Source organism: Olea europaea, unplaced genomic scaffold (genome assembly GCF_002742605.1).
Source record: "Olea europaea var. sylvestris unplaced genomic scaffold, O_europaea_v1 scaffold709, whole genome shotgun sequence".
Taxonomy (NCBI): domain Eukaryota; kingdom Viridiplantae; phylum Streptophyta; class Magnoliopsida; order Lamiales; family Oleaceae; genus Olea; species Olea europaea.
The window spans coordinates 246,870-266,915 of record NW_019265488.1 but is presented as its reverse complement, the minus strand read 5'-3'; the positions used below and the strand labels follow the sequence as shown (position 1 = coordinate 266,915).

The 20,046-nt window shown below is 34.7% G+C and overlaps 1 protein-coding gene across 5 annotated transcripts; it reads right to left on the bottom strand.

The window, feature by feature from the left end:
* Positions 1 to 1,816: 1,816 nt before the first annotated feature.
* LOC111390739 lies at positions 1,817 to 15,585 on the bottom strand. 5 transcript variants are annotated; one of them, XM_023015834.1, is made up of 6 exons: positions 15,349 to 15,585; positions 4,622 to 4,792; positions 4,117 to 4,221; positions 3,923 to 4,042; positions 3,723 to 3,795; positions 1,817 to 2,139 (listed from the first exon to the last, which is right to left on the bottom strand). In XM_023015834.1, exons 1-5 carry the CDS (start codon positions 15,529 to 15,531, stop codon positions 3,748 to 3,750), a joined length of 627 nt encoding a protein of 208 aa, XP_022871602.1. In that variant the 5' UTR covers positions 15,532 to 15,585; the 3' UTR covers positions 1,817 to 2,139; positions 3,723 to 3,747. The 5 variants fall into 5 exon arrangements, with proteins under 5 accessions (XP_022871602.1, XP_022871601.1, XP_022871604.1 ...); XM_023015833.1 differs by having other exon boundaries at positions 1,817 to 2,129; positions 15,349 to 15,582; XM_023015836.1 differs by having other exon boundaries at positions 1,817 to 2,129; positions 4,117 to 4,206; positions 15,349 to 15,575.
* Positions 15,586 to 20,046: the final 4,461 nt, after the last annotated feature.

Here is a 20,046-nt window from a genome sequence, read left to right as displayed (position 1 = left end):
AAGCCCGCTACAGCAAGTAATGACCCACATAAAGAAGATCCTGGCATTATGTATGAAATCTTTTTAGAATGATTGATGTGATATTTATAATGAGTATAATGTCAAGTCTTGTCAATAGAGTAGCAGTTCTGTTTAAGCATTAAATGCACTACAGGCTAGCGAGTCCAAGCTGATGCCTATGATTAGATATTTCGACTAAAGAGATGAGACCATGTATTTTTATACAAGGGCCACTATTTCATTTGTAATACTATAAATATCCCCCTTATGTAACCTTTAAAGACTAATGCAACTCTAAATACTTAAACCATCCCTTACTTTTCTCTCTTATCAGTTTTACTCTTATTTAGCATCGAATTAACATTACTTTGCTGTGATCCAGTAATTTGCGATTGGTTATCATCATATAGTCGTTTCCCAAATCTAACACTGGAACTCGAGCATATTTGTCTCGTGTTGTTGAGCTTCTCCCACGTCTATATTCGGCGTATTCACGACTAGCAACACGTCCCTACGTGTCGAAAATAGCTCACATGTGCGCGAGTGGGCCCAACATCTATTGTCGGTAGAAATCGAGGTCAAAAGATAAAACTGGTCGTAATGCCACAACTTGCTGAATACTACTACAACACAAGAACGCTACTTTTACAACGAGAAAAAAAGGTAGACTTTCAATTAGGCCACATGGCTTCTGCAACAGGTCACTTTAACAACCCCACACCCTGCCCCTCAAAAAATATAACAAAAGAAAAGAAAAGAAAANCCCCCCATCCGTTCATCTTTCAAACAAGATAAGACCTTTCTGCAAGTTGCCCTAAGACAATATGTTGAATACTATCGAATCTGACCCCTTTGTTTTTTGATCCAGTTATCTGCCAAAAAGTTTCGATGCCATGAGTCTTTCACTTTCTGGACTATGTACAGTATATTGTTCATTAAAAATATATATTGCATTGCATTACCCTCATACATTCTCGACTTCTCCTCAAGATTTATTAAAGATTTGATCAGTACCAGTAGATGTCGAGCTAACAGTGATGTGTTATCCATCTCCAAATTATCCTTATTTTCATTCCATGACTCTCCTGATTCATCCTCCACATTCTTCAAAAGTGCATCGAGGGTATCAGTATAATCCACAAGCAGTTCACATAATTCATGACATAGCGAGAGAGTAGGAGAATCTCACCTACTTAGAAGCCTCTGCAGCCCTTAACTGCATTCTCAAAACTCTTAAGAAAATCCCAATGGAAACATAGCCCAACCCATCCAATAATCCCTTTGTGGATAGCAGTGTTGGATATAAATAAAAAATACTGTGACCAAGACATGTAACAATTGGTAGCAGTGTAGCGATTCGTAGCACATCCTTGGCAAATCAAGGTAATGTACATGTTTGGCAAATATTAAATTATCAACTTAAATACTTTATATCCACACTTACCGCTTGTTTGGGCACCATTATGTACAAATTTCTTGTTCTCTAACTTGCTGGAGCATATCCCAAAATTTACCTCCCTCACGATATTTCAGGGACGGAGTGGTGGGGACCCTCAACGTTGGGATTCAACCTTTTTTAATAAGAAACCCAGCCGTCGTACAATCATGTAGACTCAACTGTTGCTGCCACTATTGACTGCTTTTTGCAAATCAATTCAAGTAGACTGAGGAAAAGACCATTGTGCCCCTTAAAATTTTCATTCAATTTGCTTAAGCAGAACATTTTTTGGATTTCGGAATAGAAAAATACGGCTGCTTTTTGGTTCGTCTGCTTTGTATTAAAATTTGAAAAGACTACTAACTTAATATCCACACATTTTATAAAATTCACATCTTATAATCCCATAAATTTTAATTTAGGCGCTCTCAATGGAAAAATAAAACTTATAATCCAGTAGCATTATACATCAAAGGATCCAATAAGTAAAGGAGTGAAAAGAACTATGCAGTCCAAGTAAAAGAAATATTTGGCAGACATTTCCATTACTTGAGGAAGAGAAGCCCAAAATTGTGTGCCTTTTCAGCAAATGCACTAAATGTTGCAGCAGCTTAAGCACAACCTCAAGTTCAACAAGATCTTCAAGTGTCGACATTATACGTCGCTAGCACAGGCCAAATTAGGACAACACCTGCACAAACCTGCAAAGTTAATGCATAGTAGCATCCAAGATTTATATGCAACTAGAAACCATCCTTCACGACACCCACCAGTACATTGAATGCACTCATCACAATACCAGATTAAAAAATATTAAAGGTATTTACACACTCAAGAAAAAAAGAATATTATCCACTAACTCCACTTAAGAAGTATAAAATTTATTGAAATTTAATAATTTATCCAAGCAATTATACTTTAAATAACCCACATGCCAGGTATTTCTTCTGGGTTACTAGTTCTCGTGAATATATGATTCTACTCTTTTTCTTCTCTATACAACATTCTGTAGCCTCAAGATGAGAACATAAATGTTCCTATGGCTCCTCTTGTGGTACTAAGGATCAATTTGATCGTTTGTATGGTAGTAATATCTTTTATTGGTTTGGGCCATAGTTACGCCTTGTTCCATCTCTCAAGGTGCAACTGTGCAAGCAGGGTTACACATGCACGGGAAAAAGGAATCTTGTCTCGCATCAGATCTATATCACTTTCCAAACTAATATAGGAGTCTTAGAGCATGTTCGGGAGAGCTTTTACAAACATATTAGCTGGCCAAACATCATTTTTATTTACACATTTCATAGGACCCCAATTTTTATCCACACATTCCGTAGAACTCACAACTTTTATCCACTTTTCTTCTGCACATTCTCTAAAACCCACTGCTTATAATCTGCAAAAAGCTTTACCAAATATACATTAGTCCCTGCAGTTCTTTTTCTCATGAATGCTTTAAAGTTGCTGAAAAAAAGTTCAATTGCCTCCAACAACTAAGGGCACGACACATCGATTAGGATCCATAAAAAAATGTGTCAATATGCATTATATCTTTATCTTAATCTTTATATTCATTTTTAGCTTTGACTTTGAGATTTGCAAGTGATCTTTTAAATTATAGTTGGGTTGTGCTATTTAGTACTAGGGGGGACGAAACAATTCATATAGTAGGTATAGAACAAATTTGATGTTCATAGAATGTTTCTCACATTATCTTGACTTTTTCACACAAATGTTTTCATAAATTTTCTTAATTTTTAATTCCAAAATCTGATGGGTCGGGGGCAGTCCGTCATGTCAGAAATCAATAAAATATAAAAATACAGGACAGGCGACATGGAGCACTCATGAAGCGTCTCTCGAGTGTTGGAAATTTAAAAGAAGTATGAAAAAGAGAACATGTCACGTTATGTGTTAAGACACATTTTAAAGTCTCCAAGCATCGGCATCTGATATGCGTCGGGCTGACATTCCACCCTAGGAGGAGTATCTGTGCTTCACAGGTCAATAATGATGCAATTATATGAAATTAAACGGATTTAAATGGTACATACATGTATTCTATGCAAACTGAAAAACAGATGTAGACTCAAGTAGTACACAAGATTGCCACAGACTAGTAATTATTTGTGCACCATCACTACCTAGCCATGATAACAACTGTATTAATACAGCTTACCCACAAGAATTATGATTAGATATACGAATAGCCAGAAGGGAAAGCAAACACTATCAGGGAATGCACTCCTATTAAAATTCAGATAGCCAAAAGCAAATAAAATACCTTCTTAGTTGAGACAAACAAGGGACTATGCAGCATTTGTATTCTGAACCGCATCTCTCTCGGATGTTTCACTCTGATAAGATTATTGCAGAGCATGATGAGAATTTCAGCATCGAACAAATATATAATTTTATCCAGGGATAAAAATTAATCATTTCAATAAATTGGGAAAGTTCCTACGATGAGGCACTAAGACTTACAGGATCAGTCAACTGGTCCCTAATACTATACATGGAGCTTAACATCGTTTCCAGAGTATCCTTTGCCAACTGGAATTTCACGTCCCTTTCTCCGGAGTTGGGCTGGGTATTGCTTTGAAGCTGCAGAAAGTTTGAGCTTTCATTAGAAAAATGAGAAACAGTGAGATGTTCATGCTCGGCAAAGTTGAACATGCCTTCAAATTGATAACTGCTGCTGGGCTTGTCAGTTCTGTTTCTTGATTTGCCATGCTCCATGTCATTGTCTTCAAGCTGGGCGGGTCGACCTGAAGACAATAAAGCTATATAAAGTCTAAGATTTGACAGGATTTTTGAAAAGTCAAAATCTGCCTCTGATACTAAAAACTACTTTGAGTCTATTTGGATAATTCTCTGGAACTACCTTTTTCTAACCTTCGTCTGGTTAAAAACTTTTAGAGGAAGCAAACCTAAGGTGGCTTTCTTAGGAAGCTACTCTACAAAATGCAGAAGCTATCCCAAATAGGCTCTCTTACTCATAATAATAAAATTTGATTTTCTTAGACCTTTCAAAAGATGGAGTTCTGGATTTGACTTTTTTGGATGCAAATATTTAGTTTCAAATCAAAGGAATGGCGAAAAAGAATTCTTGAAACACGATCCCAAGTCTATCGGCACTAAACCTTAATATTGGTTGTTCTGTAGTAAAATAAAATATCTCACCTGATCCTTTGATATATCCTCACGCCATTCCTTCTGGAATTTTTGCAATAAAAGCGTCAATAATCTTTGTAGTTCAGGCAGGACTTCAGCAGGAAAGAGTTTGTGCATCTCATCCTTGCTAACATTATCATAAACGCATCTTCGGATCAACACCCTAAGGCATACCAAAAGCTGCATAAACATTATAGACCTCGTTTAGATTTAAGCCGCAGAAAAAGTACATTGACAGATTTATTTGCTCTAGTCTGTAATGTAATACCCCAAACATACATACATACAATATATTATGAGGCATAAATGCAAGTTTTGAGATTTTAGGATAACTTAGCAACTTTACCATTTTCTAGGGACCTTTTATTAATATTCCTAATAATTGGATATATATGAATTTTAGGCGAAATTAAATTTTGATATTATTTTGGATATCTATTAAATTATTATTGAATTATATGATATAAAAGTATTTAGATAAAACTTGAAATTTGCATATATCCACAATGAAATCTTATCCTCATGTAGTTAGAATTTTCTTAAATTCAAATTTCATGACAAGTTCGTTAGTCAAAAGACCAATTTAAATTTGAATTAAGAGTCCTATTAAAATTCTAATTAGTTAACTATACTTATCTAATCATACTTATAAATACCCTCCTATTGTTACACTTCAATTCACACAAATTCATAGAGAATAACACACACACACACAGAGAGAGAGAGAGAGAGAGAGAGAGAGAGAGAGAGAGAGAGAGAGAGAGAAGAAAAANATTACTTGAACTTGATATATCTTTTTTGTAGAAAGTTAAGTTGTTATATTTTACAGAAAATTTATCGCGATGTTTATTTCCATAGAGCCATGATGAGGATTAGAAGAGCAACTGAGTGAATCAATGATTATGTAAAATAAATAAATAAATTAACAGGGAATTCATTATTTTGAGTTTTCTTGATTTACGTATTCACAAGATTGAAAGTCTTTGTCAAAAAGACCTAAACAGTCTGATGCGAGCTTAGAATTTAAGTAGTCCACTTGTGACCGCCTCCTCATTTAGAAGCCTTTCAATTATGCCTTATTCAAATCAACAAAACAAAAGCAATATTACAAACCCACTCAAAAAAATTTATGTAAAGTCCATTTAGTCAAATCTTATCGAAAACAATAAGAATATATTGAACAGAAACAACACGATTTATACTCAAGTATTATATCATTATCAGCTGTATCACGTTGGTTGAATTAACTTGAATGGCCACTAATATACAATCCCTATATTTAAGGTTTAGATGGCGACTAACTTCACATGAGAATTACTAGCTACTACACAAGAGATGTCGCAACAACCACCACCTCAACAGCCATAAGGCAAGCATAGATCATCTTCAATTTTAGAACAATTTTGTAAGATGCACCCACCCGTGTTTGAAGGTGACCCCAATCCACTAGCTGCTATTTTCAGGTTTATGGAATTCACTGGAGCACAAAAAATCCTTTGTGCGGTATTTCATTAGTGGAAGATGACTACTAGATCACGCACCGAGGAGCAACAATGTAACCTTACATGGGAACACGATGCTTACTGATTATGAGCAGAAGTTCAAGAAGATATCCAGATTTGCCTCACATCTGGTGGACATAGAGGAGAGACGAGTTCGGAGTTTTGAGCTTAGACTGAGAACTGACATTAGGAAAGCACTAGCAATATTCCAATTAGGTACTTCTTAGGGAGCTCTAGAAAAGGCACAAATATACGCCTTTGACGATGACCAAATTGGTGAATGTAGTAAATAGCACTGGATATCAAGAGGAATGGGAAAGACCCCAACAAAAAGGGAAGGATAGAAACAAATGCCAGCATCAGTGATAAGAATCAACAACCACTTTGTCTTAAACGTTAAAAACCTCATAATGGAGAGTTCTTAGCAAGAAAATGTGTCTGTTACAGATGTAGCGTGCCAGGACAAGTTGTCAAAGACTACACTAAGGAACAATATAAGAAGGCGGATGATCATAAGGTGGGCAAGGTCAGAGTCTTTGCTTTTACCCAGAAAGAGGCAAAGCATGACTGCAATGTGGTGGCAAGTATCATATCAATCTCTGACATGCCTGCTTTTATATTAATTGATTCGGGAGCTACACACTTGTTTGTTTCTTCGATATTCATTTCAAAGTCGAATATAAAATGTGCACCCCTTGATAACATATTAGAAGTATCACTACCATCTAGGAAGGTGTTTAATGAAATTTATATAGCGAGAAACCTAAATTTAGAAATGGATGGGAAGATTATAAAAACAAACTTGGTAGTCTGAAACATAATTTGACATTATACTTGGAATGGATTGGTTGTCAAAAAATCATACAACCATTCATTGTTTTGAGAATGATGTAATTTTTCAACAACCTGGTGAATAAGAATTTCATTTTTTTGGAACAAGGGTGAAATTACTACCTCGACTTATACCATAGTGCAGGCTAAAAATTTGTTGAAAAAGTCAGCACAGGGGTTCTTGATATCTTTGCCCGGCATTAATCAGAAAGAGCTAACCATCAACGAAGTTTGAGTAGTTAGGGATTTTCCAGATGTATTTCCAGAAGATTTACTAGGAATGCCTCCAAACCGAGAGGTCGAGTTTATTATTGACCTCGTACCAGGTGCCAAGCCAATTTCCAAGGCCCTTTATCGTATGGCACTAGTAGAACTTCAAGAATTGAAAGTACAATTGCACGAGTTGCTAAACAATGGTTTTATTAGACCTAGTGTTTTGATGAGAATGTGCATTGATTATCAAAAGCTGAACCGTATTACAATTAAAGATAAATACCCCTACCCAAAATTGAAAATTTATTTAACCAGCTACAAGGTACCAAGGTCTTCTCAAAAATTGATTTAAGATCAGGCTATCACCAGTTGAAAATTAAAGCAATTGACATTCCTAAAACAACATTTAGAACTCAACATGGGCACTATGAGTTCTTGGTGATACCATTCAGCTTGACAAAAGCACTGACAATCTTCATGGATCTCATGAAGCAGATTTTCAATAACAATCCAGATCAGTTTGTTATTGTATTTATTGACGATATACTAATCTATTCAAAGAGTGAGCATGAACATACGGAACACAATGATTATTCTCGAAATACTGAGGAAGGAGAAGCTCTATACCAAATTCAAAAAGTGTGAATTTTAACTCAATAGAGTGGGATTTCTGGGCTACGTAATCACAGCTCAAAGAATTGAAGTTAACTTAGGTAAAGTGGAAGCAAATGCCGATTGGTCTCCGCTAACTAACGTTAGAGAAGTGCGCAGCTTCTTAGGATTAACAGGTCATTATAGGCGATTCATTGAAGGGTTTTCAAAGATTGCCATCCTAATGACTTAGCTAACGAGAAGAAATGAAAAGTTCCAATGGACAGATAGGTGCGAACAAAGCTTTCAAGAACTACAATAGAAATTGACCTCAGCTCCAGTTTTGACTATAACGAAAGGGTAAAAGGCTTCATTATCTACAGCGATGCATCTAAGCAGGGTCTGTGACGTGTACTTACAACAGTAGTTCAAGCATCAGATTTGCCTCACATCTGGTGGACATAGAGGAGAGACGAGTTCGGAGTTTTGAGCTTAGACTGAGAACTGACATTAGGAAAGCACTAGCAATATTCCAATTAGGTACTTCTTAGGGAGCTCTAGAAAAGGCACAAATATACGCCTTTGACGATGACCAAATTGGTGAATGTAGTAAATAGCACTGGATATCAAGAGGAATGGGAAAGACCCCAACAAAAAGGGAAGGATAGAAACAAATGCCAGCATCAGTGATAAGAATCAACAACCACTTTGTCTTAAACGTTAAAAACCTCATAATGGAGAGTTCTTAGCAAGAAAATGTGTCTGTTACAGATGTAGCGTGCCAGGACAAGTTGTCAAAGACTACACTAAGGAACAATATAAGAAGGCGGATGATCATAAGGTGGGCAAGGTCAGAGTCTTTGCTTTTACCCAGAAAGAGGCAAAGCATGACTGCAATGTGGTGGCAAGTATCATATCAATCTCTGACATGCCTGCTTTTATATTAATTGATTCGGGAGCTACACACTTGTTTGTTTCTTCGATATTCATTTCAAAGTCGAATATAAAATGTGCACCCCTTGATAACATATTAGAAGTATCACTACCATCTAGGAAGGTGTTTAATGAAATTTATATAGCGAGAAACCTAAATTTAGAAATGGATGGGAAGATTATAAAAACAAACTTGGTAGTCTGAAACATAATTTGACATTATACTTGGAATGGATTGGTTGTCAAAAAATCATACAACCATTCATTGTTTTGAGAATGATGTAATTTTTCAACAACCTGGTGAATAAGAATTTCATTTTTTTGGAACAAGGGTGAAATTACTACCTCGACTTATACCATAGTGCAGGCTAAAAATTTGTTGAAAAAGTCAGCACAGGGGTTCTTGATATCTTTGCCCGGCATTAATCAGAAAGAGCTAACCATCAACGAAGTTTGAGTAGTTAGGGATTTTCCAGATGTATTTCCAGAAGATTTACTAGGAATGCCTCCAAACCGAGAGGTCGAGTTTATTATTGACCTCGTACCAGGTGCCAAGCCAATTTCCAAGGCCCTTTATCGTATGGCACTAGTAGAACTTCAAGAATTGAAAGTACAATTGCACGAGTTGCTAAACAATGGTTTTATTAGACCTAGTGTTTTGATGAGAATGTGCATTGATTATCAAAAGCTGAACCGTATTACAATTAAAGATAAATACCCCTACCCAAAATTGAAAATTTATTTAACCAGCTACAAGGTACCAAGGTCTTCTCAAAAATTGATTTAAGATCAGGCTATCACCAGTTGAAAATTAAAGCAATTGACATTCCTAAAACAACATTTAGAATTCAACATGGGCACTATGAGTTCTTGGTGATACCATTCAGCTTGACAAAAGCACTGACAGTCTTCATGGATCTCATGAAGCAGATTTTCAATAACAATCCAGATCAGTTTGTTATTGTATTTATTGACGATATACTAATCTATTCAAAGAGTGAGCATGAACATACGGAACACAATGATTATTCTCGAAATACTGAGGAAGGAGAAGCTCTATACCAAATTCAAAAAGTGTGAATTTTAACTCAATAGAGTGGGATTTCTGGGCTACGTAATCACAGCTCAAAGAATTGAAGTTAACTTAGGTAAAGTGGAAGCAAATGCCGATTGGTCTCCGCTAACTAACGTTAGAGAAGTGCGCAGCTTCTTAGGATTAACAGGTCATTATAGGCGATTCATTGAAGGGTTTTCAAAGATTGCCATCCTAATGACTTAGCTAACGAGAAGAAATGAAAAGTTCCAATGGACAGATAGGTGCGAACAAAGCTTTCAAGAACTACAATAGAAATTGACCTCAGCTCCAGTTTTGACTATAACGAAAGGGTAAAAGGCTTCATTATCTACAGCGATGCATCTAAGCAGGGTCTGTGACGTGTACTTACAACAGTAGTTCAAGCATTAAAGATATGGCGACACTATCTCTACGAAGCTAAATGTACTATTTATATGGACCATAAGAGTCTAAAGTATTTCTTCATCTAGAAGGAATTGAACATGAGACAATGCAAATGGCTAGAATTGGTGAAAGATTATGATTGTACCATTCATTATCATCCAGAAAAGGCTAATGTAGTTGGACATTTGACATCTTTACCCACTATAAAAAAAAATCATTAATCAAAGATATAGGTAATTTACAACTTGAGATGATCTTACCTCCAACAGATATTGCAACACAAATTGCTACTCTCACAGTTCAACCTACTATTCGAGACCGAATTAAAAAAGCCCAATATAGTGATCCGTTTCTACAAAAGATTAAAGGTGGAGTTGGCAGAAGCAAGCGAAAGGATTTTAAGCTAACTGAAGATAACACCTTGATGTTTAAAGGAAAATTGCGTGTATCAAAGAATGAGATGATACGAAAAGAAATATTGGAAGAAGCTTACTTTGCCCCCCACATGTAGCACATCTTAAGGGAACAAAATGTATAAAGACCTTCAAAGCATATTCTGGTCACGAAATATGAAAAGAGGAATAGTTATATTCGTAGCGAAGTGCATGGTTAGCCAGCAAGCAAAAGCAGGATGTCAAAGGCCATAAGGATTATTAAATCTAATAGAGATTCCAAAATGGAAATGAAAGCACATCGCCATGGATTTTGTAATTAATTTTCCAAAATCAAATAAAGGAAACGATGCAATCTGGGTTATTATCGACAAATTGACAAAATAGCTCACTTATGAGTAAAGATAACTTCTAATATGGATTAATTAGCTTAGATATATGATAGAGAAGTGATCAAATTACATGGGACCCAGTCTCCCTATTGTATCAAATAAAGATCCGATATTCACTTCAAAATTTTGGAAAAGTAGGCACAAGGCAATGGGGACTAAACTAAATTTAAGTATAGCTTTCCACCATAGTCAGATGGTCAATCTGAGAGGACTATTCAAATTCTGAAGGACATGCTTCGAGCATGCATCCTAAATCCTGGAGGAAGCTGGGAAAAAATCCACCATTGGTAGAATTCGCCTACAATAATAGCTATTGGGCTACCATAGAAATGGCCCATTATGAGGCTTTACATGGTAGAAAGTGCACATCTCTAGCTCATTGCAATGAAGTTTGTGAGTGAAGAATTTTAGGGCCTGAGATAATTGAGCGAACAGTCTAAGCTATTAAGAAGATTTGGGGCATAATTAAGACAGTCCAAAATCGACAAAAAAGTTATGTAGATAACAGGAAAAAAGATCTTGAGTTCAAGGTTGGTGGAAAAGGTTTCCTAAAAATAGCACCTATGAAGGGAGTCATTCAATTTGGCAAAAGGGAAAACTCCGAACCAGGACATATAGGACCTTTTGAGATTTTGAAACGTGTGGAAACTGTGGCTTACGAGTTGGCATTGCCTCTTGAACTTTTCGACAGCACACAATGTCTTCCATGTCTCTATGCTTCAGAAATATGTATCAGATCCTAGCCACGTGATTAATCATCATTCATTCGACATTCATTCAGATTTAACTTATGAGGAAGCTCCAATAGTCATCTTCGATAGAGAGATTCGAATACTTCGGAATAGAGAAATTCCACGAGTAAAAGTTCAGTGGCAGAATCACGTAGTTGAAGAATGCACTTGGGAACGCAAACCAAATATTAAAGATAAATATTCACAGCTCTTCGATAAACAAGGTAAATTTCAAGGACAAAATCATTTTTAAGCGGGAGGACGTAATACCCCAAGCATACGCACAATATATTATGAGGCATAAATGCAATTTATATATATATATATATATATATATATATATATATATATATATATATAGAGAGAGAGAGAGAGAGAGAGAGAGAGAGAGAGAGATAAAACTTGAATTATTTGATATAAATATTTAGATAAAACTTGAAATTCGCATATATCCACACTAAAATCTTATCCTCATGTAGTTAGTACTTTCTTAAATTCAAATATCATGATAAGTTTGTTATCAATCTAAATTTGAATTAAGAGTCCTATGAAAATTCTAATTAGTTAACTATCCTTATCTAAATATACGTATAAATACCCTCTTGTTGTTGCACTTAAATTCACATAAATTCAGAGAGAAAAAGAACATAAAGAGAAGAGAGAGAGAGAGAAACCGTGAGAAAGAAAGAAAAAGAGAAAGGAAAGAGAGAGGAAAGAAAGGAAAAGAAAAAAAAGTTTTCTAGAGCGTTTGAGACCTGTTTGCAAGAATTTTCAATCCTAAATAGTTCAAGTACACAAAAAAATTAACGAATAAGGCATGGATTTCTCTAAATGCCAAGTGATTTTGTGTTTTCACTTTTTAGTGTTTTAAGTATTTTATGTACTATTATATGATCCAAATTAAAGAATAATCTCGTGGGTAATACCATATGGTATTATTATATAGATCTGCACGAAACCAGACATAGGGCTAAATACCCTAAAAAGAGATTGAGAATAGGTATTACCTAAGTGAAAATGAGACTGGTCAGGTTTCTATCCCACTAGAAAATTATATTACGTGCTTATTTTACTTGACTTTTATATTGAATCGAGAAAATACTGACATGAAATTTATACTGAATGTATTCGCACGCTCATTACATGTTTAAAATATTTTTTAGATGCTTGATTGATTGAAATCAAAGGTTGCGACCGCTAACAGAGTCCGTATCATTGGATCTAGAATTTTATTTTCTTTCAGTATATAGCATTAGTTTAAAATCATTTTGCAATTAGAAATTTATTTTCAAAAATCGATGAATTTATACTTCATTCGGAGATTGAATTTATTTGACATATTATGAGAAAGTTCTTCAAAAAAATTTGTATTACAATGTGTCAATCAACCTTTATAATGGCTAAAGAAATTATTTGAGTAACCTTCGGGACATAGGTTTCGGGGCGTAACATCTAACCAGATATTTAAAACCTAAACAAGATCTGATATTCCTTACATTTAACTAATACCAAAGTAGAAAACCATTTGAATGTTTCAAATGATATAAACAAAGCATGAATAACGAGATTGAAAATTGAAAAATGTCCACAACAGTTGTATTTCTACAAGCAAATAACCTATTGTTTTGTTTTTAACCAAATACACGAAAAGCGTTCCTTTGCTGCTTTAGTAACCAGAACAAAGCCCGAAATAAAGCTTGAGTAACAAGATTATAAATTGAGAAACGTCCACGATAGTTGTATTTCTACATGCAAATAACCTATTGTTTCATTTTTAACCAAATACAAGAAAGGGTTCCTTCGCTGCTTTACTAACCAAAATAGAGCCCATACTTTACTAATAGATACCGCATAATATGCATAAAACTTTCTACAATATACTTGCTCTGATTTACAATTTTCCATCAAACATGCCACATTCCTACTGTTGTGAGGTACTAAGCAAAACGAACTACTATTCAGTATTTTATTTCGTGCTTAACCAGCTTGCGCCTTGCTCTAGCAAGTTAATATAGAAACGAGATACTAATAATACAATTAAAAACTAAAACCCAAGAAAATGAACAAATTTGAAGGAAGAACTCAAAATATTAACCCTCCATCAAAACAGTTAAAAACCATCAGAGATAACTCAACTTTGAGGAAATTTCATTTTAATCCCTCGAATTTTCATTTTTCTTTCTTATTCCGACCTCTATCACCAAAGTTTCGATTGTCATTTCAGTTTGCTCATCAATAACAATTCCATCATAAGATTATCGTTCTTTCCTACGTATTAAAGAAATGTTCTTGCATGACTCCTAAAGAGTCGCACATTAACAGAGGGTAATACTAATGTCTTTCCTTCCATGCAAAAAATTTAAATCACGAATTTGAAGCCTACATCATGTTGAGTTTGAGAAAATTTCGCTCGAAACCAAATACATGACTTTCATAGAAATCTTTTCTCTAACATTAGAGATTACCATATATCATTAAATAACATTAACAGCAATACAAATTTGCAATTTTAACACAAAAACCTAGCTAAAATTTAATTTTTAACACCATGGCTCATTATGCAAATCTAAAATCAAGATTATTGCACAACTAGACTGCAATTGAATACCATTATAAGTGTAATGCTTATGTCTCCCATCCAAGAAAAAAAGGTAAATAGTGAAATTAAAGCCTATACATCCCTTCTGAGCATGAGGAAATTCTCCACTAAACAAAAGATTACTACTGCCATAGATTTTTTTTCTTCCGTGGCTGCCGGAAATTACACATATATCAAAAGGGTAATCCTTATGTCTTCCATCCAGTTCCTGGTAAATAGCGAAATTGAAGCCTATACATAAGTCCTTTTAAAAAATTTTTTTATCACGGTTACTTGTTAGGTAAACACAACTTTTACAAATCAAAAAACAAGAATCTTTCACAACTAGACAACTAATGAGCACCATCAAATGAGTAATCCTTCCGTAAATTGAATCCTAAACATCCCTTTTTCAGTTTTGGGGAATTTGGCTTTAAATCAAAGACTACTACTTTCATAGAAATCTTTTCTTCTCTGACCACGGAGATTACCCATATATCAGTAAATAACATTCACGGGTATGCAAATTTGCAATTTAATACAAAAATCCTATTAAAATTCAATTGTTAACACAGTAACTTGTTATGTAAACATAGGTTTAAAAATTAAAAACCAAGATTATTGCACAACTAGAAAAATAATGAGCACCATTAAAAGTGAATTCTTATGTCTTTCACAGAGAAGGTAAATTGGGAAATCCTATACATCCCTTGGGAGTTTGAGGGAATTTCACTCCAAACCAAGGACCAGAAATATTTTCTTCTCTAACCACCAGAGATTATACCAACAAAATAATGTTAACAGAACAGCGATGAAAATTTGCAAAAAAAATAATTAATAAATAAATAAATTCAAAAATCCTATTAAAATTCATTTTTAACCCAGTAAGAACAGCTTTTACAAATGGAAAACCAAGACTATAGCACAACTAGACAACTGATGAGCACCATTAAAACAAAATTTAAACATTACAAAACTTCGCTTGAATTTAGGTTAACTATATTTTAATCACCCAATAAAAATAACTCTGGCGAGTTTTTGGTTGTCTGATGCTGCATAAGTCATAAAAAAAAAATATTTTTTACTTCGAAAGTGACAGGGAAAGTGGACATACAGGATCGATGTCGGAATCGTTGGGGAGTTGGAGGATTTCGCGGAAGATTTGGCGGTCGGCGGCATCAAGTCCTGTGTGGCGGGTTCGCCAAAGGGCTTGAAGTATGTACTCAACGGATTCCTTGGAATTGGCTCTTACCAGCAGCGGCAAATGCCCCCATAGGCTGTGAATTTGTTCCGCCATTACTGTGAACTGCAAGCTGTATCTGAATTAGCATAATATTGCTTTGGTTAAAACAAATTTGGTGACACGATTTTTTGGAGCAAGATAAATGCGCTTTGTCCCCAAACATTTATTTTTCTTCGAAACGTGTCCCCAAACATTTTGTGTGCATCATTAGTTGAGATGGTATATTTATAAATTTTTTTATTTTATTTTTTTGGTTAACACAAGGGTGAGGTTCATTATTGACGATCAGCTAATAATTATCTTGGCTGATAACGAAAAAGTGGACTCAAGAAAGGTAAAAATTGTGCATTATGCATAGTTCGGATTTGAATTCATTAATTATATCTGCATGCATGTAAGACTCTAGTTGAACTACAAGAAGGTAAAGCATGGGATAGGGATTAGAGGAGCAAAGTCATTGATATGTGTAAGTTATATACCAATTTGGACCATCAAAAGTAAATATTTAAGCTTCTCATTAATGAATCTTGCTACTTAATTTGGTTAAATATCGATTATTACATGATATATTTAGGTTTGGATGACTTGAAAAAAAGAAGTGATAATCGATTAAAGGACAAAAAATGGAGAATTTTAAAGTTCAATGACTAAATTACAATATTCAAAAGTTGACTAAGACTAAGGAAGAATGATTGAGGAATGCAAGGGATCAACCGGATGAAATTAGAAGACAATGGATAAAAAGTGCACGAAAAAAGACTCAAGATGCACTAAAGATAAAATTAGTGACTAAAATACAGGAAGCCCAAAGTTTGGGGCGTACGATCGCACACCTTGCAATGCCCTATTTGGCGAATGTAGATTCTACCGAGTTTTGATGTTGTGATCGCAACTTACATAGATTTGCGATCCCACACCACAATTTTGATCAGATGTGGCAATTTCCTTATTTGATTCAACTATCTTATGGAAACCATATTGACATAAATTTTGACATAATTTTAGCCTCAATAAATATAGAACACACCAGCGTTGCAAGACACTTTTCATATCATGCAATTTATAATAATCTTGCAATTAAAGGAGTCCAAATAATCATTCTTTTGGGAGAATTCAAAAGGCAAGATATGAGAAATCAGAAAATCATTTGAAGATTCAACATCGGTTTTTGGGTAAAAAAAGAGGAAGATACTATTGGATATCGATCAAGATCTTTTGAAGACATTCAAGATTTCTTGATTCTTTCTATATCAATTCATATATTAAGAATCCGAGCGATATCCTATAAATTAAATATGAATTCATGTATCTTTGTCATACTAGGCTAAATTTCAAGTCACTAAGATATAGATTAACACATGTTATTGAGTTTTAATTTAATTTTTAAGACTTTGATGCTTAATATGTGTTTTGTTGTAGGGTTTTAAAGTTTTTCAATTACTTGATCACTAACTAGATTGATGTGTGAATTTTGTTACACTGGAGAGAAATAGTAAGATAGATTATACGTTATAACAATTGTTGTGATGCGATAGAGGATTGTTGTCGATTTTATATCCCGTAAGTGTACGAATCGTTACAAGTAATAAAGTGGACATATAAGTCTGGATATCATTTCCACAGAACAACTATTAAATAATTGATTCAATTATTCCTAACTTGAATTTGATCGAAAACAAATAAAGTAGTTATTTTTTTTCTTTTTACAATTTTCTATTTTAGATATCATAAAACAAGTGATTTTTTAATATGTGGTTTAAGTGTTAGGATTCATGATTTCATTATATCTATTCCCTTTATCTCAATTACCAAGTTCTATACAATTGAATATATTTACCTAATCGAATTTTTCTGATGCATTCAATTTACCTCTCGCGTGTTCTCATTGAATTTATTTAGTTAATTCTATTTCATATCTCTATGTGAATTAATTTTAGTTAAATGCAGTTATGTTTTAAGGATTCATGTAACGATCGCAATAACTAGTATAAGTATCTCTACATTTTGTTCTAATTATCAGCTCTTGCCACGTGGTCTAGATAAATAATCAGCATCGCTATGTAATTATTGTTCTCGAAATCAATGAATTAGTGGCTAATTAATCCAAGCATTAACAATAGTAGAAAAACAATTCACAAAATCAACTAGATATTTAAAACTTTTTAATTAAAATTAATGTTCAAAATTAGGTTACAATCATTCATTATAACTAAATACTTAATTACATGTTATGGGAAAATAAAAAGAATTATTCTTTAACCCAAATAAAAGTACATGCGTGAATTAAAGTACATTATCGGGTATTAAGAAAAAATGAGAAAAAGATGAAGATCTTACACCAAGAATCTGTCTCTTCTTGTAAAATCCTTGAAACCTTAGCTTCTTAATTGATTTCTTGATTTTTTTTTTTCCTCATTTTGGTTTGAATAATACATGTACAATGAATCTCGAAACCTTGGCTTGAATGTATGTGTATAATGAAACTTCACATGCCCCTTTAATTGTTGGACTAAGGTATGTATTTATAGAACATCCTTCTTCAACAGCTTTTTAATCTTTGAAATACTAACCCTATTTCAAGACAAATATACTCCAGACTCATGATAAGTTAAGATTTGGTAATATAGAATTACTTTGTTTTCCTAATAGTAATATTAGTTTTAAGACACTTTCTCATATTTCAGTAACAAAGGCAGAAAAATGCATTTATATATATATATATATATATATATATACTCCTTTGTGACTTTTTAGGGCCCACCGAGGAAGGTCAATAGGGCTTAAGGGTTTCCCAACCATATATATATATATATATATATATATATACATGATATAAAAATCATGGAGGGGGCACAAGCCTGACCTCCAAAAAAGCAACAATGCAACAAGGAAAAAAAATTAAGGCAATAAATAGGGAAGTACTACTTTCTTGCACTACTTTCTTGTACAATGGAATTAATGCAAAAAATGGAACCTAAACTACAAACCTCTAAAGCTTGGCAATCCATGTCTGTCGATGTCCTAATCTAGCGTGGTAGGTCAAACGGTCCATACTTCTGAAAGTGCCGGTGATCCTAATCCTCCGAAGCAAGCGAGTCTACAACCTATTTTCCCTCTTTGTAGATTTGGAAAACCATGTTTCTGTCGAAGGAGATAAGGTCTCTGATCTATCTAACACTACCCTGAATCTCTTCCATGGTCCTTCGCCCTTGGCGATGCAGTGAATAGCTATGATCGAATCTACCTCAATCCAACTAATTGATATTCGAATTCCTCTGGCCAATAGAATTCCATCCAGAATAGCTCTGAGCACGACTTTTAAAATCAAACATGGGCCATACAATCCTAAGTATGCCCAAATACAGTGCCCTGTGTGGTCCCTAATGATGCCCAACCACTAGCAAATCCATCATTGACGCATCTATCAGTGTTGATCTTATAAGATCTCGTTGGTAGGGTACGCCAAACAACCATAATAGGTGGTCATAGAGGAGGAAGAGTCATAGTAATACCAAAGAATGGTTCAAGTGTAAGTCCCCTCTCCCGTGCACAGCTCTAAGAAATCCTCCCATATGAAGAAAAGAGATCATGCGGTATAACTTCCAAATGATCTATTTGGCCACCATATAGATCTTCCTATACTTCGTATCATTCCTCTCGGTCCATAAAAACCATAATATCAGTAGAGGAATGATAGTGCGAATGTGAACACAGTGAACGTATTGTCCATAATACCTCCATCTTTGTCTGACCCCCTCTCTTGATCTCATAGGTATTTGAAAAACATCCCCAAAGTGCTGTCATACCTGATTAGAGATGCTGTTGCAATGAAGATATGACCGATGGTCTTAATCTCAGAACAACACTAACATCAAGAAGCCAACTGACACCCAATTATCCTCTGAATGATTACATCTACTGGTATGGGATTCTACCATAATCTCTAATTGAAGAATGAAACATAGGTAGGCAAAATGGAGCTCCACGATAATCAATACGAATCCTGAGATTAGCGAACTGAATGGATTAGCTGCCATGCTAAATTGGTAACAAAGCTACCATCCGATGTAACCTTCCAAACAATATAGTCCGGAGCATCTACACATAAAGGTATTGTCCCTATATGCTCCATCATGTGAGGAGGAAGAGCCTATGATAATCATCCAAAATCCCACCAAGCGTTATCAAAAAAATATTGCACCCTCGCAAATATGTGTTACATGTTCAGGAATAGAGATGCTAGTGTAATATCACTATCGCCCATTCAAAAATCGTGCTATAAAGACATCTATCCCGCGCCAAGGTACCATGCAATGTGTGGCGCAACTTTCTTCAACCTTTTCTAGGTAGGAGAGACCGAGTAGGGAACCGTTGCAAGTGATGGATAAGTCCCCATACAGTATTTGCCCAGTAAAAATTGAGCACCAAGAGGATTCTGAGATCAAAACAACCACCAAAGTTTCATAGAGAAAGTGTCCACCATCTTGTAGTCTCCTAAAACCTAATTCACCCTCATCTGTTGGAAGGAGATTCCAACTCCTCTAGTGTAGTCGGCATGACTGTACCAAA

Coding starts and splice junctions, on each gene's coding strand:
- LOC111390739 (XM_023015834.1), bottom strand. CDS start 15,531: ATGGCGGAACAAATTCACAGCCTATGGGGGCATTTGCCGCTGCTGGTA. Junction 4,793..15,348: donor ACGATTCCGACATCGATCCT/GTATGTCCACTT, acceptor ATGTTTATGCAG/CTTTTGGTATGCCTTAGGGT. Junction 4,222..4,621: donor AGGATATATCAAAGGATCAG/GTGAGATATTTT, acceptor GACTTTATATAG/CTTTATTGTCTTCAGGTCGA.